Genomic DNA, 26,709 nt, shown 5'->3' on the forward strand with positions numbered 1-26,709 from the left:
GAATTAGTCAAGGAGCGAGTCTTCTGACACCATGTTCGAATGACAACTCAGGTACAGTGATTTAGATCCAAAGACTTTTATTCGCAATACAGCACAGGTAACTTCATCTTAACACACTACTCAATAGACAATAGGTGCAGGAGTAGGCCATTCGGCCCATCGAGACATTCAATTTGATCATGGCTGATCATCCCCAATCAGTACCCCATTCCTGCCTTCTCCCCATATTCACAGGCTTTGCTATTTTTAAGAGCCCTATCTAGCTCTCTCTTGAAAGCATCCAGAGAACCTGCCTGCACCACCCTCTGAGGCAGAGAATTCCACAGACTCACCACTCTCTGTGAGAAAAGTTGTTTCCTCATCTCCGTTCTAAATGGCCTACCCCTTATTCTTAAACTGTGGCCACTGGTTCTGGACTCCCCCAACATCGGGAACATGTTTCCTACCTCCAGCGTGTCCAAACCCTTAACAATCTTATATGTTTCAATGAGATTGCCTCTCATCCTTCTAAACTCCAGAGTGTACAAGCCCAGCTGCTCCATTCTCTCAGCATATGACAGTCCCGCCATCCCGGGAATTAACCTTGTAAACCTACGCTGCACTCCCTCAATAGCAAGAATGTCCTTCCTCAAATTAGGGGACCAAAACTGCACACAATACTCCAGGTGTGGTTTCAAGACGGGGGAAGAAAGGGAAAAGGGCTTTCTATTAAACCAGTGGGCGGATCCACTGTATGACTCATAGCATCAGTGACACTGATCACATCGTACATGTGCATATGACACTAAACTTGACTTCCATTGAGGTCAAGAGTTGAATTTGTTGCTACTCCTCTCATCCGTTCATCCGTTAATCGTGATTAAATGCCTGGCACATATCAATTTTAGGTCAATGATGATTCTCAGGATATTTAGTTTAGTTTAGAGATACAGGGCAGAATCAGGCCCTTCGGCCCACCAATTCCACGCCGGCCAGCAATCCCTGCACATTAACACTATCCTACACATACGAGGGACAATTTACACTTTAACCAAGCCAACTTACAAGCCTGTACGTCTTTGGAGGAAATCGAAGATCTCGGAGAAAACCCATGCAGTCAGGATCGAACCTGGGTCTCTGGCGCTGCAAGTGCTGTAAGGCAGCAACTCTACTGATGTGACTCAATATTGATGGTAGGGGAAAGAGAGATGGAATTGCAATGCAATATCAAAAGAAATGGTGAGTGTTCCCACATCAGGAAATAACAATTGGCAAGGTTTTATTTCGTGCGATGGGCACTTGCCACTTATCAACATCTAGTCCAAAACTGCTTTTACTCAAACAACAATTAGAGTGACACAACAGCAAAATAGAAAGAGTCATGGACACATCAGGTGTCTTTCAACAGTTTTTCTACAATAAACTCTACCGTGGATTTCATTGGTATCTGCTGAATTTCAATCCTGAATCATTAGAATAACAAAAGTATAGCCTAGTGAAGCTTTCTGCCCAGCGTATAAATACCTAGCTGTGTGAGACAGTGCTACACACAGTCAGTTACCAGGCCAACTGTGAGCTCAAAATGGGAAAGGTAATGGCAATTTAGTTCATGAAACGATATTAGAATTTGTTGGTGAATATTTCGTAGTTTGAGAATCTATCAATTTAAAAACCTATTTCTTTCCACAGATCATCTTCTACGAGGACAGAAACTTCCAGGGTCGGCACTATGAGTGCAGCACCGACTGTGCCGACCTGTCCCCTTACTTCAGCCGCTGTAACTCCATCCGTGTGGAGAGTGACTGGTGGGTGGCGTACGAGAAACCCAACTACATGGGGTACCAGTATGTCCTGAACAGGGGGGAGTATCCTGACTACCAGCGCTGGATGGGATTCAATGACAACATCAGGTCCTGTCGCAGCTACCCACACGTGAGTTCCTTGTAGTTTTTTGTGTTTTATCCTGAATGAAGAGTAGAAAAGAGCATTGTTTAATATTTAGTTTCTCTTGACTGACTGTGGAAGGTTTTTGGATGTTTTTGTAAGGACGTTACATTTGGAAGTGATGTAGCTACGTTTGCAATGAGGTTTACAGTTTTGTTCTTGGAGGGAAATTATCCATTCCTAAAATGCACAGATAAGGTTTGCTGCACATAACTCTAAAGTTCAAGTAAAATCATCCAGTACATTTTCTCACAGTAATTAAACATGCCAAACTGATAGGTGAATTATTTAACAGAATGTTAAAGGATATTTTACAGGTCATCTCCCGGTTGGTAAATACTTTAACTCCTCCTCCAATTCACATATTGACCTTTCTGTCCTGGGTCTCCTCCATTGTCAAAGTGAGGCCCAGCACAAATTGAAGCAACACCATCTCATATTTCACTTGGACAGTGGTATGAATATTGATTTCTCTAACCAGTAATTTTTGCTTTCCCTCTCTCTCCATCCCAACCCCATCCTAGTTCCCCAACCAGTCTGACTAAAGTCCTCCTGATTAAATTTGATCTCTGTATGCTTTGTTGTCTCCTCCCCCTAGCTAAGAATGATCTGTTCTACGTTTTCTGAGCCTTTACCACTTTGATGTCTTTTCACACCTTACCCTTCCTTATCTCTGTGTCTCCCTCTCTGCTGACTCTCTGTCTGAAGAAGGGTCTCGACCTGAAATGTCACCCATTCCTTCAATCCAGAGATGCTACCTGTCCCGCTGAGTTACTCCAGCATTTTGTGTCTATCTTCATTTTCTAATTTCAATTTCTAATAACCAGTCTCTCTCGAAACAAGCAACTTCTAAGAAATGTTCTTGAACTGAAGATAATGATTCCACATTTTATTTTTCAAAGACACCACTTAATCTGTTGGTTTCTTTCGCATTCTTTCACTTCAGATTTCTAGGCATCGATATCTCACAGTTGCAACATGATTTTTTTCTCTCTCGTCTCCTTCTATTTACATCTCCTTACTCCTTCACCATTACCCATCAGCTAGTGGCACCATCACTTCAACCACCCAGTCTATGTTGGGTGCCGTTCACCGATATTTACAGATATTCGCTTTAGTTGATCGATCCTTCTCCCTCCTCAGAGAAGTTATGTGAACTACAGGGTTTGTGTTGAGAAGAAAGGAGAATGAGGATGAGACGGAAAGGTAGATCAGCCATGATTGGATGGCAGACTAGACTCGATGGGCCGAATAGCTTAAATTGGCACGTATAACTTATGAAAGTATGAATTGCTTCTTCCTCCACAGACGCTGCCTGTCCTGTTAAGTATTACCAGATCTAGATGCTTTTATTTGGTGTTCTCGACTGCTCACTGTTTCTCCAGCTCATCGTATGAGTAATAAACTTCAGCGATCAAATGTCATTTGCATCAATAGAGCTTGCTGGTCTGCTACTTCTTTCTAGACATTGATCCAGATGTAGCATCAAGACAATTACCATTTTCTTTTTCTATTCCAGTACCGAGGGGGCAACTACAGGATGAAGATTTACGAGAGGCCTGACTTTGGAGGACAGATGATGGAATTCATGGACGACTGTCCCTCCGTCTACGATCGCTTCCGTTACCGTGACATTCACTCCTGCCACGTGATGGATGGTTACTGGATCTTCTATGAACAACCCAACTACAGAGGCCGACAGTACTTCATGAGACCCGGGGAGTACAGGAGATACAATGACTGGGGCGGATTCAACTCCACCATCGGGTCTTTCAGGCGCATGAGGGACTTCTAGATTGTTGCTGAAAAGAATGATCTTGTCCTACTGAAATATTCTTGAGAATAATAAAGTATTATCCACTTTACTGCTTTGCTTGTTAGTTTCTATTTTTGTATTCTGATGACATCTGACATCAAAGAACACCGCCTTTTCCCAAGAAGCTGAGATCAACTATAATTCTTTGTACATTTAAAACTAGGGGTTTCAGTTAACAATTCCTCCATTCGAGCAGCATCGAAACGAAGTAGAAAGTAAGGAAAAGTCCCAACATCTTCTAGCTACCGGTCCCCCATTTCCTCAGCAATGTCCCCAAATCCGGCATCATTCTGTTAAACCTCTTCTGCACCTTTTCCAAAGCCTCCACATCCTCCCTGTAATGGGGTAACCAGCATTGCACACTCTACTTGAAATGCAGCCTAAGCAAAGCCCGATAAATCGGCATCACAAGTTCACGTTATAGGTGTAGAAAAAGGCCATTCGGCCCATTGAGTTCAATCATGGCTGATCTCTGCTTTCCTAATCCCATTTCCTGCCTTCTCCCCATAACCCTTGATACCCGTTCTTATCAAGCATTTGTCTATCTCTGCCTTAAAAATATCTGACTATCTAACTCTCAATACCCTGACCTATGTAAGCAAGCACACCAAATGCCTTTTTTGTCACTCTATCTACTTGTGGGACCACTTTCATGGAGTTATGGACTTGAACTCCAAGATCCCTCTGCATGTCAATGTTGTTCAGGGTCACGCCATTAATTGTACATGTTCCCGTTATATACGACTTCGCAAAGGACAACACATCACACTTGCTCATTTTAAATGTCATCCACCCATTTCTCCAGCTGATTCTTCTTCCACTGTATAGTTTGTCAGCATTTCCTCACATTCCACCACCCCAGATATATTGGTGTCAACTGTAAACTTACAAACCAACCCATCTATGTTTACGTCCAAGTCATTGTACATGGCCTTTGAATGACTCCCACATGTCGGATGTGGACTTCTGAACTCCTGCCTAATATCGTTCTACTTTGCCTCACTCCAGTTTAGAACCTTCCCGCAAGATCCAGCCTTCTCCCTGTTCAAAACAATCTTCAGATTGATGGAGTTGTGATCACTCTTCCAAAAATGTCCTTCCACTGCAACACCAGTCACCTGGCTAGGCTCTTTTCCCAACACAAGGTCCAACACAAAACCTTCTTGTGTTGGACTTTCCGCATGCGGTGTCAAGATACCATCTTGGATACACCTCACAACATTCTGCACCGTCTCTGCCTTTGGCACTGAGCAAGTCCCAGCCAATATTGGGGAGTTTAAAGTCACCCACTAAGACAACCCTGTCACTTTGGCATCTTTCACAAATCTGTCTCCATGTCTGTTCCTCGATCTCCTGCTTGCAATTGGAGCACCTATAGTACGATCCCATTACACCTTTCTTATGTCTAAGTTCTACCCCTATCGCCTGAGTGAATGATCCCTCTAGTCTGTCCTGTCTGTGCCCCTCCTCCCTGATTAGTAACGTCTCCCTGATTAGTACAGCAACACCTCCACCTCTTTTACCCACCTCTCTACCACTTCTGAAACATGGAAACCCCAGAATGTTGAGCTGCCCGTCAGGTTTCCACAATGGCCACAACTTGATGGACCCACGCACCGATACAGTCTCTGCTTATCTGCTTTAACGCAGTTTAATTTAGTTTAGTTTAGTGGTTCAGCGTGGAAACAGGCCCTTCGGCCCATTGAGTCCACACTGACCATCGATCACCCAGTTCCATCTTATTTCACTTTTGCTTCTGACACACCAGGGGCAATTTACAGAAGCAAACTAATCTACAAACCTGCAACGTTTGAAGTGTGGGAGGAAACTGGATCACCTGAGAAAACCCACATGGTCACGGTGAGAACGTACAAACTCCATACAGACAGCACCCATAAGCAGGATCAAACCCGGGTCTCTGACACTGTGAGGCAGCAGCTCTACCCGCTGCACCACCATGATGCCCCTAATAAACTGTTCTCTACAATACTCTTTGCATTGAAATAAACGCACTTCAGCCCAGCAGCATCACAATATTCCTTCATCTCTTCCTGCCTGTCTTTTAGACAATAGACAATAGGTGCAGGAGTAGGCCATTCGGCCCTTTGAGCCAGCACCACCAATGGCTGATCTTCCCCAATCAGTATCCCGTTCCTGCCTTTTCCCCATATCCCCTAACTCCGCTATCTTTAAGAGCCCCATCTAGCTCTCTCTTGAAAGCATCCAGAGAACTGAGGCAGAGAATTCCACAGACTCACAACTCTCTGTGAGAAAAAGTTTTTCCATTTAATCCATTCACACCCTTCCAACCCCCCCTCCAATCAAACTATCTCCCTCTCTCTGGTTTTACATTGCACTTCATATCGTCTCTCCTGATACCCTTTTGTTTCCTTGTCTCATTTTTTTTTCATTTCCGCCCCTTTTTGTCACCTTTTAGTTTATTTTCATCTCTACCCTTTATCCAGCCATCTGCCTATCATAATCCCCCTTTACCTGTATCTACCTATCTCTTGTGTTGTAAGGAACTGCAGATGCTGGTTTAAACTGAAAATAGACACAAAAAGCTGGAGTAACTGATGGACAGGCGGAGGGAAGGAATGGCTGACATGTCGGATCTGGGTCTGAAGAAGGGTCTCGATCTGAAACGTTGCCTATTCCTTTTCTCCAGAAAATCTGTCTGACCCGCTGAGTTACTCCAGCATTTTGTGCCTACCTATTACTTGCCAGGCTTTGTCCTGACCCCACCTCTTTTCCAGGTTTCTCCATCCCCACTACAATCTGAGGAAAGATCCCAACCCAAAATTGCGCCTATCCATGTCTTCCAGAGATGCTGTCTGACCCACTAAGTTACTCCAGCATTTTGTGTCCAGCACATTTCCAGCATCTGCAGACCGTGTAACTTTCATTGTATCAATGTCCGCTCTCCACATAGTTCCACAGCTCCTGAATAATCCCGAAAATTGTACATTGCAACGCGACTGGGATGTAGAAGGATTCCTGCTGGCGTAATGTCTATTGAAGGAAGTGTTCTAAAGCTGCAGGTTCTGGTTGTTTTCCCAGAATAAAGGTTGAGAATTGGGCAATTTCTGAATCTGAATATCACTTTTCTCATTGTTGTCAATTGGAAGAGGCTTTCATTGTAGTTTTGCAACAGGTCATCTGATCACTCACTCAGTAATAACCTGAAGCTCAAGAGAAACTGGCAATCATAAATATCCCTACGAAAGCAGAGGATATATGACTGGACTTCGAGCTGTGAGACGGTGCAGAAATCTACCGTTGTCTGTATTGTCTCCTGTAAAAGTATTGTCTCTTGTAAATACATTTTGGATGAGACATACAGACATATAAAAAGCTGTGAATCATGAAATCATAGACATGGCCGTCCGAAGGGGGGGCGGGGGGGAGGGGGTGCGTTGGGTGCGACCGCACCCCCCTTCTTTTCCCTTAAGAAAAAAGTCCCCCAAAAAAAAAAAATCGGAACAAAAAAAAATCTACGTTTCCACTTTGGAAACGGCCAGTTCTCTGTTCTCTCGTCCCCGGGCGGGAGTGGCTGAATCTGAACTCAACGGCTGTAATCCCAACACCAGTCGCCGCTGCGGCGGAGCCCACTCCCCTCGCCTTCCCCCACCGCCGGGGCCCAAGCCATCTTCCCCCCCACACCACCCCCGCTGGGCTCATGCCTCCCCCGCTGGGCCCATGTCACCCCCGCTGGGCCCACGCCACCCCCGCTGGGCCCATGCCACCCCCACTGACACTCGCTGGGTCCCCGCCACCCCCACCGGGCCCACGCCACCTTCATCCCCCCCGCCCGCTGGGCCCCCGCTGGGCCCGCGCCACCTGCATCTTCGCCCCCGCAAGAAAGAGGGGGGGATGTGAGAGGGGGGGATGGGGAGAGAGAGAGAGAGAGAGAGAGAGGGGAACGGAGAGAGCGATGGGGAGGGGAGAGGGAAAGGGAGATTATCTTGAGTGAGATTGCAAAATTAAGATAGGTTTTAGAGCTATTATATTTTCTCCTCCATATGAATAATATTAAACGATATCAAATAATATCAAACAATTGGAACTGGTTTATTTTCCTTGATAACAATACTGAAAAATATGAATTCCATAGTTTGTGACATAAATAAACATTTTAATGGGATTATTATATACAGATGTAACATTTCCATTTTGAGATCGGGGGGGGGGGGGGGGGCGGGGAGCAAATATGCGTCAAGCCGATAGCCTAATCGTTAAAAAGTTAAAACATAGAAACACAGAAAATAGGTGCAGGAGTAGGCCATTCGGCCTTTCGAGCCTGCACCGCCATTCAATATGATCATGGCTGATCATCCAACTCAGTATCCTGTACCTGCCTTCTCTCCATACCCTCTGATCCCTTTAGCCACAAGGGCCACATCTAACTCCCTCTTAAATATAGCCAATGAACTGGCCTCAACTACCTTCTGTGGCAGAGAATAGTAAGATTAAACGAGAACTTACCAGTTTGAAGTTTGATCTGTATTTTATGAGGAGTTACGATGAGGGATTTCGTGAAGAAGCCCGCTTCCACGCATGCGTGTCATACTTCAAAGCAGCGGTGTGAGGTCACAGGAACCTATAATGATCTAACATAGTAAGATTACCAAAGAGATACCAGTTTTTGATATGATCATAAGAGGGTGGGAGCGGAGGGCACGAAATCCCTCATCGTAACTCCTCATAAAATACAGATCAAACTTCAAACTGGTAAGTTCTCGTTTAATCTTACTATTTTACTTCGGAGTCACGTGAGTGACTTCGTGAAGATTTCAAAGCTCTGTGACCTCATGCCGTGGAACGAGTCCATGCTTCACAAACTGCCTTGGGTATTGGGAGAGAGCATCATTAGTAATTTTAAAACACAATTATACAAAGAGTTGTGTGGTATAACGAAAAAATATATAACATTTTTTAAAATTTGAGAATCATAGCCCTGTAACCTTTCGGGCAAATTATTTTGTTGAACATAAAATGTTTTCTTAATACAATGATGGCTCCAAAAAATAACTGGTTTATTATAAAACCTGTGGAAAAACCCTTTTTGAATGACCATCCTGCCATTCTGAGGATTTGGTCTGTGGGTACCTGTACAATTTTTGCTGCGGATGTTGCTGCAGCCCTGGTGGAATGAGAGTTAAAACATTAGTGTCTATTTCTGCCATTTTTAGGACCTATTTGAGCCACCTTGATATAGTTTGAGTCGTGACCCTTTCATGCGGTTTCTTGTAAGAGATAAACAACTCCATTCTCTGACCTCGAATGTTCTTAGTATATCCTATGTATTGTTAGATGTGTCTTGCTATACACAGTCGTTTGCCATATGGGTGTACCATAAATTCAAACACTTGACCCGAGGAACCCGATCTGTTTTCTTTTATTAAATCCTGTATGACAACACCAGTTTCTCGGTGAGATGATCAGGGAGTCCAGGCTCAGTTTGCTTAATGGCTGGACTTGTTGTGCGGTAAATAACACCATGAGCATAACCATCTTCCTGGACTGTTACTGAAGTGACAACGCTGTTATGAGCTACAAGCTCCTCAGCATGTTGAGAAACGACACCCACGTCCCAGATTTCGGAGTACCTGGTTTTCTTACCAGGGGTGCGTTCCCACCGCGTCCGCTCTGTTCCTTGTGATAGGTAATTGGAGAGTGCACTTGTGGCACTATTGATGGCACTGTAGCCCCATCGATTATCATAATGGAGGCTTGTTAAAAATCCAATACGGCCAGAAATTCTTGGCCTGTTGGTCGAGGTTGTTGTCCAAGCAGTATATGCCCCATTCTTGATGTGTCCAAGGTACTGCTTCCGTGTTGACAGTCTTAGTGCAGATGAGATGAGATTCATCGTCCTGTCTGACAGCCCACTGCCGTGTAGTGGGTCTTTTAGACTCTACCAATCAATAAATCCATAGTCTTATGGCATAGATGACTGCCTCCAGTCACTGGATAAATTAATAATTTTTGGCTATGTACATTAGGGAACATGGTTCTAACACCATCCCCTGTATGACCGAATACCATGATTTAGTAGGCCAGTCGGGTACTCTGAGAATTCCAGATGCCGAGTGAAGTTCAATTTTCCCTAGTACCCCATTGATGGGGCCGAACGGGGGAAATACATCACCCTATGGCTTTGTTTACATAACAATGCCAAGCTGGTTTTAGAATTTTAGTAAATAATATTGGGGCTGATGATTGCCCCTTTTGTAAGCTCTATATTGCCAAAGTTCCTCTTTTGAGTCGATGCCTGCCATATAGAAAACCGCAGCTGACACCAAGTCTTTATCAATAATAAGAGTATCCATCTTAAAATGAATATCTAGAACAAATGTGTTTAGGGTTAAAATCAAATGATAATCCTGCAACCCTACTCTATTTTATTTAATAAATATGTTTGATACAATTCTAATGTTCCATGAAAAGTATGTTCAATCACACCTTTCGTGTACAATATTTTGTAGCACCATGTGGGTTTTGGATTGTTTGGTTTATGCAAGGACAAAATGCCCTTCTGGTGTATGTTGTACTGTGGTTATTGGGATGAGTAAATCCTATCAGATAACCCTGAATACTGCTGAGATTATATGAATCTGTAGTGATTATATACCATACATAACTGTAGTGTTGCAACCTCCCCTACCATCGTAGGTCCCTATTTTTACAGAATAAACCCCACCCACCTACCTCCATGGTTACCGGTGGTTGAGTTATTTCCTTGGTTTTGGTTTTTTTTTTTTTTTTTTTTTTTTTTTTTTTTTTTTGAAAAGGAGGTTCTGGTTTGATATCTCTTGTTCGGGGTTGTGTGGGAGGTTGAGGCTTCCGCATCTTCCAGGGTGGCCGCCCTGGCCATACCCTAAAAAAGGATCCTGCGGGTTATATTGATTTCTGGCACTGCCACTGGTATGAGCCACATTTTTTATGGCCTTGCCTGTGGCTGGTATCATGCCCCAAAATAGGCCCTTGCGCTGGCCTTGATGAGCCCCAGTGTCTAGGCTTTGTCCACCCACGGTTCTTTGTTTGCAAATGGTAGCATTTTGGGGTCCTAGTGCTGGCTGAATGGACGCCTTCCACGTGTAGTTCAGGTCATATTGCATATTACTAAACAGAGCTAGTGCGTCTTGATGGTCTTGGTTACCTACGTTTAGTCCAGGGTGTGGGTGTATGCTATGATGCCTTCCGTCAATCCCTTTAAGGTTCTCTGGATCTTGAGGTCCTGGTTCCTGATGTTCGTCCCCATATGCTGCCAAATGCATTGGTTTACACTGGGCACCTGTAATGCCTCACCGTTGCCAGGTGGCAGATGTCTGGCCAGTGTCTGTAAATTTTTCTTGTTGGCGTTTGTGGCCAGACATATAGTAATACTATTGCCATCCTGGATCCAAGTCTACCCATGTTTGACTTGGCTAAAGTAATCAGCCACCATGTCCAGCAGAGTCCCTGCTGTGTTAGGATCATGGGACGCTGTATTACCAGGCTCTGGCCCATCAGGGTCCTGCCTACTCTTTTTTATAGAGTTAGAGATCTCTAGGGTCCCGCACGGGGTACCCATGTGGGCTTAACTGCTGCCCACTTGTCTTTTGTTCTGCGGACCCCTCTTGCAAGTCAACCCAGAACTGACCCACAGTGCTCCCCTCTGATGGGGTAGAAGCATTGTGCAGCCCTCAAAGAGGTACTGCTGTGGTTTTATCACGTTGGAGCAAGGCTCCATACACCGCTTCTTCCTGCTCCAGCCCTCTCGGGCACTGGTTGCCGGCGGTATTATGCAAAGTCGGACCCTCTGAGTCCACTACCTTGTTTGATATGTGTCTAGCCTTACCGCTCGGCCGCATGGATCTGGCCGGTGCGGGGCCGACATCGGGCACAGCTGATCCCACTACGGATGATCCAAGTGCCGCTGGCTGCTGCTGGCTGCCCGCTGTTCCATGGTCCTCCTTCTCCAGTTTTGTCCTTCCTTCCATGGAGTGGATATGGCCGGTGTGGAGGATAACTGGCACAGCTGCTTCCATCTATTCCTTTAACCCGGCTCCAACGCTCTCAGCACTCCTGGCTGCTCCTTTATCTTAGACCCCTGGGACCGACCCCCATACTGACGGTACTGGTCCCTTGCGGTCGTTGGAGCCGGTCAACCCCACTCTAATGCCCTCAATTCTGGACACTCCTACTTATATGGTCCTTAGATAAGGGACATATAAGACATTCAAACTGATGATAACAGCTACTATAGTTTTTATTTAATATATGGTCCCTAGATAAGGGATGAATCAGATATTAAACTGATAAGAACAGATACTACACTTGATCTTAGCCAAAAGGCCCAGAAGTGATTATTGTAACTAAAAACCCCGCTGGGACCGACCCTGGAACTCACATACTGGTCCCTTGTAGTAGATTGCAGCCAGCCAACTGCAAAGTCCTTTGCTGCTGAGAAATGAATTTTCTCACCGTGCTGGAGCGAAGTTGGGCACCGGTGTTTTCCCTCTCCGGGAATCGATGTGCCCATGCTGCTCCTGCCGTTGCCAGCTCCTGCCGCTGCCAGCTCCTGCCGTTGCCAGCTCCTGCCGCTGCCAGCTCCTGCCGCTGCCAGAGCTCCTGCCGCTGCCGCTGCCGACTGCCGTTACTGCTCTCCTGCCGGCTGCCTGCACTCCGCGGTTCTCCCGCCGGCATTCTGCAGCTGACATGGACCCAGTCCATGTCTGCACCTAAAGGTAAGTGGAAGGAAACGCAGAGTCTCCTACCTGCGGTTCCCGACTTTTCATACTCCCGCTGGTGAACGTTGTTCCCTGCGTGTCGGGTTCGAGCCGCTCGGACCGACCCCGGTGTTCACGGGCCTGGTCCATTCGCGGCAGTTCCTGTACCTATGGATCCCCTGGACCAACCCCGGTGCTTACCTTTTGAAGAAGGTTTTCAGCCCGGACGTCCAGTTCCTACTCCATAGTGCCGCTGCACTCGCTGAGCGTTTCCAGCACTGCTGTGTACCCCGGGTACTTACAGCGCTGGCCCCTGCTCTCTGTCCCGCAGCCTTCGCGCTGGCCGCTAGCGACTGTTCCAAGCCAGTCTCGCTAAAGACTGGCATACGGACCTCTTTGCTTTGCTTCCCGCCCGGCCGAGAAGTGAATTTTGCCGGTGCGGGAGCAAAGTCGGGCACAGGTTGTTCCCCTCCAGGGAAACTCGTGCTGTTGCTGCTGCCGGCTGCTCGCACTCCACGGGTCTCCCCGCCAGCTTTCCGCAGCCACCTAAAAGGTAAGTAGAAAAAAGGAACGCAGAGTCTCTTACCTGCTGTTCCCGACTTTCAAATTCTCCCGCTGGGGAACGCCGTTCCCCCCTGTGTGACTCGTTGCAATGCGTGTAGCGATATGACACGCATGCGTGGAAGCGGGCTTCTTCACGAAGTCACTCACGTGACTCCGAAGTAAAATTCCACAGATTCACCACTCTTTGTGTAAAAAATGATTTTCTCATCTCGGTCCTAAAAGACTTCCCTCTTATCCTTAAACTGTGAACCCTAGTTCTGGACTTCCCCAACATCGGGAATAATCTTCCTGCATCCAGCCTGTCCAACCCCTTAAGAATTTTGTAAGTTTCTATAAGATCCCCCCCCAATATTCTGAATTCCAGCGTGTACAAGCCGAGTCTATCCAGTCTTTCTTCATATGAAAGTCCTGCCATCTCTGAGGAATCACTGGTGAACCTTCTCTGTACTCCCTCAGATTAGGAGACCAATACTGTTCGCAATACTCCAGGTGCGGTCTCACCAAGACCCTGTACAACTGCAGTAGAACCTCCCTGCTCTTATACTCAAATCCCCTATTCTTATGCTCAAATCAAAAGATAGCCTAATCGATAAAACGCTGAGAAGAGGAATCAGAGCTGCCAAGGAATGATACTCTGAGAAGTTGAGGAGCAAGTTCTCAGCTAGTGATTCTTTGTCAGTTTGGAAGGGCATGCAAGAAATAACCAGCTATAAGAGGAAAGCCCCCCGTTCTTTGGGCAATCGTCAGCTGACGAACAACCTGAATGAGTTTTACTGCAGGCTTAAAAATCAGAAATGTAACCCTGAAACCCCTCCCCAACAAACACAGCCAGACCCCAGGCTGCAAAGAATGGACCCTGCACCCTCTCCTTCCCAATTCACCACTTCACACCTACTTAAGGCAAGACTCCAGTATGAAAAGAGTGGAAACTTTCCCACCCAACCACTTCACACCCACATACAGCCTGACCTCAGTCTGCAAAGACTGGGCCCTTCTACACCCACCCCACTCCAATCACCACTCCACTGCAATCACCACTTCACACCCAATGACTGCACCTCCACAGACACCTCTGTCAAGCTTCTCAAGTTTGTGGATGACAAAACCCTGATTGGACTGATCCAGGATGGGGATCTCTGTACTCTTTTCAGTTTGACATCTTTCCTATAACATGGTGCCCAGAACTGAACACAATATTCTAAATGCGGTCTCACCAACGTCTTATACAACTGCAACATGACCTCCCAACTTATATACTCAATACTCTGACTGATGAAGGCCAAAGTGCCAAAATACTTTTTGACCACATGATCTACCTGCGACACGACCTTCAAGGAACCATGGAACCATCAACCATTACTCTGCCCACCTGGCTAATTGATCCAGATCCTGCTACAATCTTTCACAACCATCTTCACTATCTGCAAAACCAATTACTTCTGTATCATCAGCAAACTTGTTAATCTTGCCCTGTTCTGTGATGTTTCAGAGTGCAGGAGTAACCCAGCGGGTCAGGCTGAGTATAGAAGTCGGGAGGTCATGTTGCAGTTGCATAAGAAGGTGGTGAGGCCACTTTCAGAGTATTGTGTTCAGTTCTGGGCACCATGTTATAGGAAAGATGTCGTCAAACTGGAAAGGGTACAGTGAAGATTTATGAGGATGTTGCCAGGACTAGAGGGCCAGAGCTATAGGGAGAGGTTGAGTAGGCTGGGACTCTACTTCATGGAGCACAGGAGGCTGAGGGATGATCTAATAGAGGTGTATAAAATCATGATTTGAATAGATATGGTTGAGTCTTTTGCCCAGAGTAAGTGAATCGAGGAGCAGAGGACATAAGTTTAAGGTGAAGGGCAAAACATTTAATAGGAATCTGAGGGGTATGTTTTTCACACAAAGGGTGGTAGGTGTATGGAACAAGCTGCCAGAGGAGGTAGTTGAAGCAGTGACTATCGCAACATTTAAGAAACAGTTAGACAAGTACATGGATAGGACAGGTTCGGAGGGATATGGATCAAACGAGGGCAGGTGGGACTAGTGCAGATGGGTCATTCTGGGTCGGCCTGTTTCCACACTGTATCACCCTATGACTATCTTTCCCTCTCAAACCCATTCTCCTGCCTTCTCCCCATTACCTCTGACACCCGTATCAATCAAGAATCTATCAATCTCCTCCTGAAAAATATCCATTGACTTGACCTCCACAGCTAGCAGTGGCAATAAATTCCACAGTTCACCACCCCCTGACTTAGGAAATTCCTGCTCATCTCCTTCTTAAAGGAATGTCTTTTAATTCTGAGGCTGTGGCCACTGGTCCTAGACTCTCCCACAAGTGGAAACATCCTCTCCAAATCCACTCCATCCAGGTTTTTACCAGGCTGGGACAGACAGCAACAGTTTCACACCATGTCCCAAAGCTTGTGTCCTGTCCGGCATCACCCAAGGCAGCAGAGATGTTATAGGAGAGGACAAGCACCGTAACAAAGTAGCTCACAATGGTTTCGGTAACATTCAGGAATGTCTATGCATGGCACATCATGAAGAATAGGTTGCCGTTTGATCGAAGCCCGAGGAGTGGGGTTGCTATTTACTTACAGGCAATCAAAGGCAATCTCCTTCCTGACCGGCTATTTTGATTGGCTCATTGCAGTTTTCAGCAAAGATCCGATCTTTGGTTTTCAGGACCTAGAAGATCCGCAGGAAGGTAAAATGCCTGCTAACTTTATTAAACTTCTTAAAACTGTCTCCACTACTTCTCCCCCCCCCCTTCTCTCTCCCCTCTCTCTCCTCTCTCCCCCTTCTCTCTCCCCCTTCTCTCTCCCCCTTCTCTCTCCCCTTCTCTCTCCCCTTCTCTGTTTCTCTCCCCTTCTTTCCCCTTCTCTTTCTCCTCCACTTACCGTGCTCTGTGGCAGCCGTTTACCTTCCTCTTTATTGCGCAGACAGTGCTCCTCCACTGTCCCTGGCCCTCACCTTCGCGATGTGTGTGTGTGTGTGTGTGTGTGTGTGTGTGTGTGTGTGTGTGTGTGCGTGCGTGTGTGCGTGTGCGCGTGCGATCGGTAGCAATGATCCTGTAGGATCTTTGGTCAGTAGATGCAGCTCACGCTTCGGTCGAGGCTTTCCAGGCGAGTGACCAAAACCTCTGGCGACTCATGGAAACCTTGGGTGGGGTGAAACGTCACCAGTATGCAAAATCTATAATAAACAACAGCTTATCCATAAAAAAGTTCAGTATATAAAATAAATGGACAAATACCCAAACAATAATAATGCAAAGTAATCTATAATGTAAAAAAATCTATGTAGTTCGGAGCTTATTTGGAGGTCGTTTAATAGCCTGATTGTTGTAGGGAAGAAGCTGTCCCTGAAGATAGACACAAGATGTTGGAGTAACTCAGCGACATAAAGTAGGCAGCATCTTTGGAGAGAAGGAATGGGTGAAGTTTCTAACATTTCTAACGTCACCCATTCCTTCTCCCCAGAGATGCTGCCTGTCCCACTGAGTTATTTCAGCATTTTGTGGCTATTTTCCATTTAAACCAGCATCTGCAGTTCTTTCCTACACATTTAAGCTGCTCCTGAACCTGAATGTTATAATGTTCAGGCTCTTAAACCTTCGGTGAACATTGTCCCAGCTGTTTTCATTGCTACATTGCCCACTTCACTGCCATTCCTCCCCTTATTGTATCTGTCTGTCTGTGTCGCAACAGGAATCCACTGCGGCAGATAAATCATCTCTCACGGGTTAGCGCTGAACTGCAACACTGATCTGCACTGGTTCTCTCACATCATGTTCTGTGGCCTCAAGGGCAAAGGGGTGATGTCCTTGACTTAAGTACTGGGCAGAGAAGTGACCGTCTCTGAGGCCGTGGAACCCTTCCTTGAAATATTTGCCGCACGGTTCAACTGCACGCTGAGGCGTTAGGAACTCTCCATCCCCAAAGATCACTCAGCCAACTGGTCGACTGAAGAGATTTTCAGATGTCGGGTGTTTGCAAGGCAGGGTAGGGCAGTAGAGTAGGGCAGGCAGCATGTCTGGAGAAAATGAATAGGTGACGTTTTGGGTCTAGACCCTTCTTTAGACTAAGAGTTAAGGGGAAAGGGAAACAAGAGGTATGTGAAGGTACAGAACAAATCAGAGCCGGAAACAATAGGACCAGCAAAGGTGGAGCTCACAATGGTCTATTGCTAGGTCATGGAAGAGATACGAACAAGGAAACTAGCAGAACAGAGAAAGGGCAAGCACGGGTTACTTGAGGTTATTGGAGTCAGTTTATACTGCTGGTTAAGCTGCCCAAGCGAAATATGAGGTGCTGTTCTTCCAATTTGGTTGTTTGTAACTCTAAAACACCAGTATGTAACTAGTTATCCAGTTGGTAGCTCAGTCTAGCTAGCTACCTAGCTGTCCAGTATGTAGATTACTCTAGATAACTACCTAGCTATCCAGTATATAGCTCAGACTTGCTATCTATCTAGCTATCCAATATGTAACCATCTAGCTAGCTACCTGTTATAGAGTATGCAGCCATCTGGGCTTAACAGGTGCCCTCCTCTAATTCACCATTTAAAGGTGCCCTCCCCTAATTCACATTTAAAGGTGCCCTCCCCTAATTCACCATTTAAAATCCGCAAAAATCCCTCTTACCCGGGTAGGTCGCCAGATCCGCAAAAGCCCTCTTACCCGGGTAGGTCGCCAGATCCACAAAAGCCCTCTTACCCGGATAGGTCGCCAGATCCGCAAAAGCCCTCTTACCCGGGTAGGTCGCCAGATCCGCAAAAGCCCTCTTACCCGGGTAGGTCGCCAGATCCACAAAAGCCCTCTTACCCGGATCTGGCGCCAGATCCGCAAAAGCCCTCTTACCCGGATAGGTCGTCAGATCCGCAAAAGCCCTCTTACCCGGATAGGTCGCCAGATCCGCAAAAGCCCTCTTACCCGGGTAGGTCGCCAGATCCGCAAAAGCCCTCTTACCCGGGTAGGCCGCCAGATCCGCAAAAGCCCTCTTACCCGGCCCTCTTACCCCGCTTTTCGCGTCCTGAATTCTTGTTGCTTTTTGCATCCTGGATTTTGTTGCCTTTCTCGTCCTGAACTCTCGTCGCCTGGCATCATGAAATTTCATCGCTTTTCATTGTTTCAATTTATGTTGCTTTTCGTGTCCATGACTTTTCGTCGCTTTTCACGTCCTGAATTTCTGTCACTTTACAGGTCCTCGATTTTCGGCGCCTTTCGCGTCCTCATATTTTGGTGGCTTTTCCGTCTTGAATTGTCGTTGCATAGAAACATAGAAACATAGAAACATAGAAAAAAGGTGCAAGAGTAGGCCATTCGGCCCTTCGAGCCTGCACTGCCATTCAATATGATCATGGCTGATCATCCAACTCAGTATCCTGTACCACAAGAGCCACACCTAACTCCCTCTTAAATATAGCCAATGAACTGGCCTCAACTACCTTCTGCGGGAGAGAATTCCAGAGATTCACCTCTCTCTGTGTGAAAAAAGTTTTCCTCGTCTCGGTCCTAAAAGATTTCCCCCTTATCCTCAAACTGTGACCCCTTGTTCTGGACTTCCCCAACATCGGGAACAATCTTCCTGCATCTTGCCTGTCCAACCCCTTAAGAATTTTGCAAGTTGCTATAAGAGCCCCCCTCAATCTTCTAAATTCTAGCGAGTTGCTTTTCGTGTTCTGAAATTCTGTCACTTATCGTGTCCTGAATTTTCTGTCCCATTTCGCGTCCTAAATTTTCGTCTTTTTGAATCATGAATTTTCGTTCCTTTTCACGTTCTGAAGTGTTGTCGCTTTTCGCATCCTTAATTTTCGTCACTTTTCGCATCTTAATTTTCATCGCTTTTTGAATCCTGAATTTTTGTCTCTTTTAACGTCCTGATATTTTGTCGATTATTGCGTCCAGAATTTTCGTCACTTTTCACGTCTTAATTTTCGTCTGTTTTCGCGTCCAGTATTTTTGTCGCTTTTCACGTCCTGAAATTTGCGTCGCTCTTCCTGTCCTCAATTATTGTCGCTTTTCGTATCCTGAATTTTCGTCACTTTTCGCTTCTTAATTTTCGACTGTTTTCGCATCCAGAATTTTTGTCGCTTTTCACGTCTTGAACTTCCCTTGCTTTTCGCGTTCTGAATTTTCGTCCCGTATTTCATCCTGAATTTGCGTCGCTCTTCCCATCCTGAATTATTGTCGCTTTTCGAGTTGAAATTTCGTCGCTTTTCGCATCATGAATTTTCATCGCTTTATGTGTCTTGAAATGTAATCGCTTTTCGCGGCCTGAATTTTCGTCATTTACGCGTCATTCGTTGCTTTTTGCGTCTTTGATTTTCAGCGCTTTTCGCGTCCTGGATTGTGATCGCATTTCATGTCCTGAATTTTTGTTGATTTTTGCATCTTGAAACTTTGTCGCTTTTTGCATCTAGAATTTTCATCGGTTTTCACGTCTTGAAATGTTGTCGATTTTTGCGCCCGCAATTATCGTCGCTTTTGTGTCTTGTATTTTCGTCGCTTTTCGCGTCCTGAATTTTCGTCCATTTTCACGTCCTGAATTTCCGTTGCTTTTTGCGTCCTGAATTTTCGTCGCTTTTTGCATCCTGGATTTTCATTGCTTTCTCGTCCTGAACTCTCGTCGCGTTTGGCATCATGAAATTTCATCGCTTTGCATTGTTTGAATTTTTGTTGCTTTTCGTGTCCTGAATTTTCGTCGCTTTATGCGTCCATGATTTTTCGTCGCTTTTCACGTGCTGAATTTCTGTCGCTTTACCAGTCCTGGATTTTCGTCGCCTTTCGCGTCCTCAAATTGTTGTCACTTGTAGCATCCTAAATTTTTGTCACATCGATTCCTGAATTTTCTGTCCCTTTTAGCATCTGAATTTTCATCGCGTTTCACATCTTGAATCTTCGTCACTTTTCGCGTCCAGAATTTTCGTCGCCTTTAGCGTCCTGAATTTTCGTTCCTTTTCGCGTCCTAAATTTATGTCACTTTTCGCGTCCTAAATTTTCGTCGCTTTTTGCATCCTGGATTGTCGTCGCCTTTCTTGTCCTGAACTCTCGTCGCATTTGGCATCATGAAATTTCATCGCTTTTCATTGTTTGAATTTTTGTCACTTTTCGCCTCCTAAATTTTCGTCGCCTTTCGCGTCCATGATTTTTCGTCGCTTTTCATGTGCTGAATTTCTGTCACTTTACGGGTCCTGGATTTTCGTCGCCTTTCGTGTCCTCAAATATTGGTGGTTTTTCCGTCTTGAATTGTCGTTAAGTGTTCTGATATTTCATCACTTATCGTGTCCTGAATTTTCTGTCCCATTTTGCGTCCTAAATTTTCGTCTTTTCGAGTCTTGAATTTTCGTTGCTTTTCACGTCATGATATAATGCCGCTTTTCGCATCCTTCATTTTCGTCACTTTTCGCGTCTTAATTTTCATCGCTTTTTGCGTCCAGAATTTTTGTCACTTTTCACGTCTTGAATTTCCTTTGCTTTACGCGTTCTGAATTTTTGTCCCTTATCGCGTCCTGAATTTGCATCGCTCTTCCCATCCTGAATTATTGTCGCTTTTTGTATCCTGAATTTACGTCACTTTTCGCGTCTTAATTTTCGTCGTTTTTTGCGTCCGGAATTTTCGTCGCTTTTCATGTCTTGAATTTCCGTCGCTTTTCGCGTTCTGAATTTTCGTCCATTATTGCATCCTGAATTTGCGTCGCTCTTCCCGCCCTGAATTATTGTCGCTTTTCGGGTCCTGAAATTTTGTCGCTTTTCGCAACCTGAATTTTCATCGATTTATGCGTCTTAAAATGTAATCGCCTTTCACGGCCTGAATTTTCGTCTTTTACGCGTCCTGAAATTTTGTTGCTTTCGTTATTGTCGCTTTTCGGGTCCTGAAATTTCGTCGCTTTTCACATCCTGAATTGTCGTCGCTTTATGTGTCTTGAAATTTAATCGCCTTTCGCGGCCTGAATTTTCATCATTTACGCGTCATGAAATTTTGTTGCTTTTTGCGCCCTGGATTTTCAGCGCTTTTCGCGTCCTGGATTGTGATCGCATTTCATGTCCTGAATTTTGGTTGATTTTTGCGTCCGGAATTGTCGTTAGATTTCCCGTCCTGAAATTTTGTCACTTATCGCTTCCTGAATTTTCTGTCCCGTTTTGCATCTGAATTTTGTCGCTTTTTGTGTCTTGAAACTTCGTCGTTTTTTGCATCTAGAATTTGCGTCGGCTTTCGCATCCTGAAATTTTGTCGATTTTTGCGCCCGCAATTATCGTCGCTTTTGCGTGTCCTGAATTTTCGTCCCTTTTCGTGTCGTGAATTTCCGTTGCTTTTCGTGTCCTGAATTTTCGTCGCTTTTCGCATCATGAATTTTAGTCGCTTTTCGCGTCTTAAATGATCTTGTTTTTCGCGTCCTGAATTTTCGTCCCTTTTCGTGTTTTCAATTTCCATGCCTTTTCGCGTACTGAAATTTCATAATTTTTCGCGTCTTGAATTGTCGTCACTTGTAGCATCCTGAATTTTCGTCACTTATCGATTCCTGAATTTTCTGTCCCTTTTTGCACCTGAATTTTCATCGCATCTTGAATCTTCGCCGCTTTTCACGTCCAGAATTTTTGTCGCCTTTAGCTTGCTGAATTTTCGTCCATTTTCGTGTCCTAAATATGTGTCGCTTTTCACGTCCTGAATTTTCGTTGCTTTTTGCATCCTGGATTTTCGCTGCCTTTCTCATCCTGAACTCTCGTCGCATTTGGCATCATGAAATTTCATCGCTTTTCATTGTTTGAATTTTTGTTGTTTTTCGCGTCCTGAATTTTCGTCGCTTTATGCGTCCATGATTTTTCGTCGCTTTTCACGTCCTGAATTTCTGTGTTTTTTCCGTCATGATTTGTCGTTGCTTTTCGTGTCCTGAAATTTTGTCACTTATCGCGTCCTCAATTTTCTGTCCCATTTCGCGTCCTAAATTTTCGTCTTTTCACATCTTGAATTTTCGTTCCTTTTCACGTTCTGAAGTGTTGTCGCTTTTCGCATCCTAAATTTTCGTCACTTTTCGCATCTTAATTTTCGTCTGTTTTTGCGTCCACAATTATTGTCGCTTTTCACGTCCTGAAATTTCGTCGATTTTTGCGTCCAGAATTTTCATCGCTTTTCACGTCTTGAATTTCCCTCGCTTTTCGCGTTCTGAATTTTCGTCCCATATTTCATCCTGAATTTGCGTCGCTCTTCCCGTCCTGAATTATTGTCGCTTTTCGGGTCCTGAAATTTCGCCGCTTTTCGCATCCTGAATTTTCATTGCTTTATGTGTCTTGAAATTTAATCGCCTTTCGCGGCCTGAATTTTCGTCATTTGCATGTCCAGAAATTTTGTTGCTTTTTGCGTCCTGGATTTTCAGTGCTTTTCGTGTCCTGGATTGTAATCGCATTTCATGTCGTGAATTTTTGTTGATTGTTGTGTCCGGAATTGTTGTCAGTTTTCACGTCCTGTAATTTCGTCACTTATCGCTTCCTGAATTTTCTGTCCCTTTTTGCGTCTGAATTTTTATCGCTTTTTGTGTCTTGAAACTTCGTCGCTTTTTGCATCTAAAATTTGCGTCGGCTTTCACGTCCCGAAATTTCGTCAATTTTTGCGCCCGCAATTATCATCGCTTTTGCTTCTTGTATTTTTGATTCGCTTTTCGCGTCCTGAATTATCGTCCCTTTTCGCATCCCTTTTCACTTCCTCAATTTCCGTCCCTTTTCGCGTCCTGAAATTTAGTCATTTTTCGCATTGAATTGTTGTCACTTGTAGCATCCTGAATTTTTGTCACATCGATTCCTGAATTTTCTGTCCCTTTTAGCATCGGAATTTTCATCGCGTTTCACATCTTGAATCTTTGTCGCTTTTCGCGTCCAGAATTTTCGTCGCCTTTAGCGTCCTGAATTTTCGTTCCTTTTCGCGTCCTAAATTTATGTCACTTTTCGCGTCCTAAATTTTCGTCACTTTTTGCATCCTGGATTGTCGTCGCCTTTCTTGTCCTGAACTCGTCGCTTTTGGCATCATGAAATTTCATCGCTTTTCATTTTTGTCACTTTTCGCGTCGCTTTTCATTTTTGTCAATTTTCGCGTCCTGAATTTTCGTCGCCTTTCGATCCATGATTTTTCGTCGCTTTTCACGTCCTGAATTTCTGTCTTTATGGGTCCTGGATTTTCGTCGCCTTTTGCGTCCTCAAATTTTGGTGGTTTTTCCGTTTTGAATTGTCGTTAAGTGTTCTGAAATTCGTCACATCGTGTCCTGAATTTTCTGTCCCATTTTGTGTCCTAAATTTTCAATAGGACACAAATAAACTAAAATAACTACATTTCTGTAAACTTATGTTCTTATTTTTCATTCCATCAATGCCAGGCTGGTTGTAAAATACTTGGGAAATCCTGATAAATCCTTCTGAACGTTGAGACGTGGAGCCTGAAGCTGGTGCCATGACCCCTTTGAAGCCGGTGGTTGAAGTGGTGAACCTGGGGAGGATTTCTTACGGAAATGCACTGCAAGCTCAGCGGAGGTCCATCCGGCGCCACATCGTCTCCCTGTCGCTGCTGAAACAGCGGTGAATGCGCTGCTCCTGTGAGAGCACCCTCCTGTCTACACTGTCGGCATAAGGATGGTGCAGTACCCGGAGGAGGAAGAGGAGAGGCTGAAGGGGCTGGGGGTCGAGTTCCACCGGGCGGACCAAGCAGGGATGATCACCTTCCACGGCCCCGGGCAGCTGGTGTGCTACCCCATTCTCAACCTGGCCGACATCAGGAAGAGCGTGTGCTGGTACTTGGCGGAGCTGGAGGCCACCACCGTCCGACTCTGCCGCATGTTCGGGATTCAAGCAAACACCTCGCCAAACACCAGCGTCTGGGTGGCAAGCAACAAAATCTGTACCATCGGTGAGTGCCACTTCAGTTCAGTCTCGTTTAGTTTATTGTCACGTGTACCGAGGTTCTGTGAAAAACTTTAAAATAGACACAAAATGCTGGAGTAACACAGCGGGACACGCTAGAGGCAGGAATTATGTCCCAATGTTGGGGGAGTCCAGAACCAGGGGCCACAGTTTAAGAATAAGGGGTAAGCCATTTAGAACAGAGATGAGGAAACACTTTTTCACACAGAGAGTTGTGAGTGTGGAATTCTCTGCCTCAGAGGGCGGTGGAGGCCGATTCTCTGGATACTTTCAAGAGAGAGATCGATAGGGCTCTTAAAGATAGCGGAGTCAGGGTATATGGGGAGAAGGCAGGAACGGGGTACTGATTGGGATGATCAGCCATGATCACATTGAATGGCGGCTGGCTTGAAGGACTGTATGGCCTTCTCTTGCACCCAATGTCTATTGTCTAGTGTTGAGACCCTTCTTCAGACTTTATCGTTATGTCCTGAAATAAAACAATTAAATTCTTATGCCCCCTGTCCCACTTATGAAACCGGAACGGGAACCTCAGGTGACCTTGCGCCCTACCCAAGGTTTCCGAGAGGTTCCCGGAAGTTCCCGGAGGATTCGGTCACTAATAGTCGAAAGTGGTTTCCACATAGTCGAGGCTTCTTCTATGTTCCTGCGATTATTTTAAAAATCAAAATCGACTAAAAATAGGTTGCCGTTTGATCGAAGCCCGAGGAGTGGGGTTGCTATTTACTTACAGTCAATCTAAGGCAATCTCCTTCCTGACCGGCCATTTTGATTGGCTCATTGCAGTTTTCAGCAAAGATCCGATCTTTGGTTTTCAGGACCTAGAAGATCCGCAGGAAGGTAAAATGCCTGCTAACTTTATTAAACTTCTTAAAACTGTCTCCACTACTTCTCCCCCCTCCCCCCCCCTCTCTCTCCCCCCCCATCTCCCCCTCCCTTCTCCCACCCTTCTCCCCCTCTTCTCCCCCCCCTTCCTCTCTCCCCTTCTCTCTCCCCCTTCCCCTCTATCCCCTTCTCTGTTTATCTCCCCTTCTTTTTCTCCTCCACTTACCGTGCTCTGTGGCAGCCGTTTACCTTCCTCTTTATTGCGCAGACAGTGCTCCTCCACTGTCCCTGGCCCTCACCTTCGCGATGTGTTTGTGTGTGTGTGCGTGTGTGTGCATGCGCGCGTGTGTGTGTGTGTGTGTGCGTGTGTGTGTGTGTGTGTGTGTGTGTGTGTGTGTGTGTGTGTGTGTGTGTGTGTGTGTGTGTGTGTGTGTGTGTGTGTGTGTGTGTGTGTGTGTGTGTGTGTGTGTGTGTGTGTGTGTGTGTGTGTGTGTGTGTGTGTGTGTGTGTGTGTGTGTGTGTTGCCCACTGCACTGCCATTCCTCCCCTTATTGTATCTGTCTGTCTGTGTCGCAACAGGAATCCACTGCGGCAGATAAATCACCTCTCACGGGTTAGCGCTGAACTGCAACAACTGATCTGCACTGGTTCTCTCACATCATGTTCTGTGGCCTCAAGGGCAATGGGGTGATGTCCTTGACTTAGGTACTGGGCAGAGAAGTGACCGTCTCTGAGGCCGTGGAACCCTTCCTTGAAACATTTGCCGCACGGTTCAACTGCACGCTGAGGCGTTAGGAACTCTCCATCCCCAAAGATCACTCAGCCAACTGGTCGACTGAAGAGATTTTCAGATGTCGGATGTTTGCAAGGCAGGGTAGGGCAGTAGAGTAGGGCGGGCAGCATGTCTGGAGATAAGGAATAGGTGACGTTTTGGGTCTAGACCCTTCTTTAGGCTGAGAGTTAAGGGGAAAGGGAAACAAGAGGTATGTGAAGGAACAGAACAAATCAGAGCCAGAACAATAGGACCAGGAAAGGTGGAGCCCACAATGGTCTATTGCTGGTCATGGAAGAGACAGATACTCTAGATAACTACCTAGCTATCCAGTAGCTCAGACTTACTATCTACCTAGCTACCCAATATGTAGCCATCTAGCTAGCTACCTGTTATAGAGTATGCAGCCATCTAGGCTTAACAGGTGCTCTCCCCTAATTCACCATTTAACGGTGCCCTCCCCTGATTCACATTTAAAGGTGCCCTCCCCTAAGTCACCATTTAGAGGTGCCCTCCCCTAATTCACCATTTAAAGGTTCCCTCTCCTAATTCACCACTTATAGGTGCCCTACCCTAATTCACCATTTAAAGGTGCCTCCCCGGGTAGGCGCCAGATCCGCAAAAGCCCTCTTACCCGGGGGTAGGTCGCCAGATCCGCAAAAGCCCTCTTACCCGGCCCTCTTACCCGGGTAGGTCGCCAGATCCGCAAAAGCCCTCTTACCCGGGTAGGTCGCCAGATCCGCAAAAGCCCTCTTACCCGGGTAGGTCGCCAGATCCGCAAAAGCCCTCTTACCCGGGTAGGTCGCCAGATCCGCAAAAGCCCTCTTACCCGGGTAGGTCGCCAGATCCGCAAAAGCCCTCTTACCCGGGTAGGTCGCCAGATCCGCAAAAGCCCTCTTACCCGGGTAGGTCGCCAGGTCTTACCAGGGTAGGTCGCCAGATCCGCAAAAGCCCTCTTACCCGGGTAGGTCGCCAGATCCGCAAAAGCCCTCTTACCCGGGTAGGTCGCCAGATCCGCAAAAGCCCTCTTACCCGGGTAGGTCGCCAGATCCGCAAAAGCCCTCTTACCCGGGTAGGTCGCCAGATCCGCAAAAGCCCTCTTACCCGGGTAGGTCGGCCAGATCCGCAAAAGCCCTTTTACCCGGGTAGGTCGCCAGATCCGCAAAAGCCCTCTTACCCGGGTAGGTCGCCAGAT

The 26,709-nt window shown here is 46.0% G+C and overlaps 1 protein-coding gene and 2 pseudogenes across 1 annotated transcript; 2 read left to right on the top strand and 1 right to left on the bottom strand.

The window, feature by feature from the left end:
• Positions 1–1,561: 1,561 nt before the first annotated feature.
• LOC129716503 (gamma-crystallin S-1) lies at positions 1,562–5,809 on the top strand. The gene is made up of 4 exons (XM_055666364.1): positions 1,562–1,570; positions 1,669–1,922; positions 3,067–3,070; positions 3,443–5,809. Exons 1-4 carry the CDS (start codon positions 1,562–1,564, stop codon positions 3,716–3,718), a joined length of 543 nt encoding a protein of 180 aa, XP_055522339.1. The 3' UTR covers positions 3,719–5,809.
• A 6,176-nt stretch (positions 5,810–11,985) lies between these two features.
• LOC129716505 (U2 spliceosomal RNA) lies at positions 11,986–12,091 on the bottom strand (annotated as a pseudogene).
• Positions 12,092–23,415: 11,324 nt separating this feature from the next.
• LOC129716504 (putative lipoyltransferase 2, mitochondrial) lies at positions 23,416–25,537 on the top strand (annotated as a pseudogene).
• The last annotated feature ends 1,172 nt before the right edge of the window (positions 25,538–26,709 follow it).

This window comes from Leucoraja erinacea, unplaced genomic scaffold (assembly GCF_028641065.1).
Source record: "Leucoraja erinacea ecotype New England unplaced genomic scaffold, Leri_hhj_1 Leri_250S, whole genome shotgun sequence".
NCBI lineage: Eukaryota > Metazoa > Chordata > Chondrichthyes > Rajiformes > Rajidae > Leucoraja > Leucoraja erinaceus.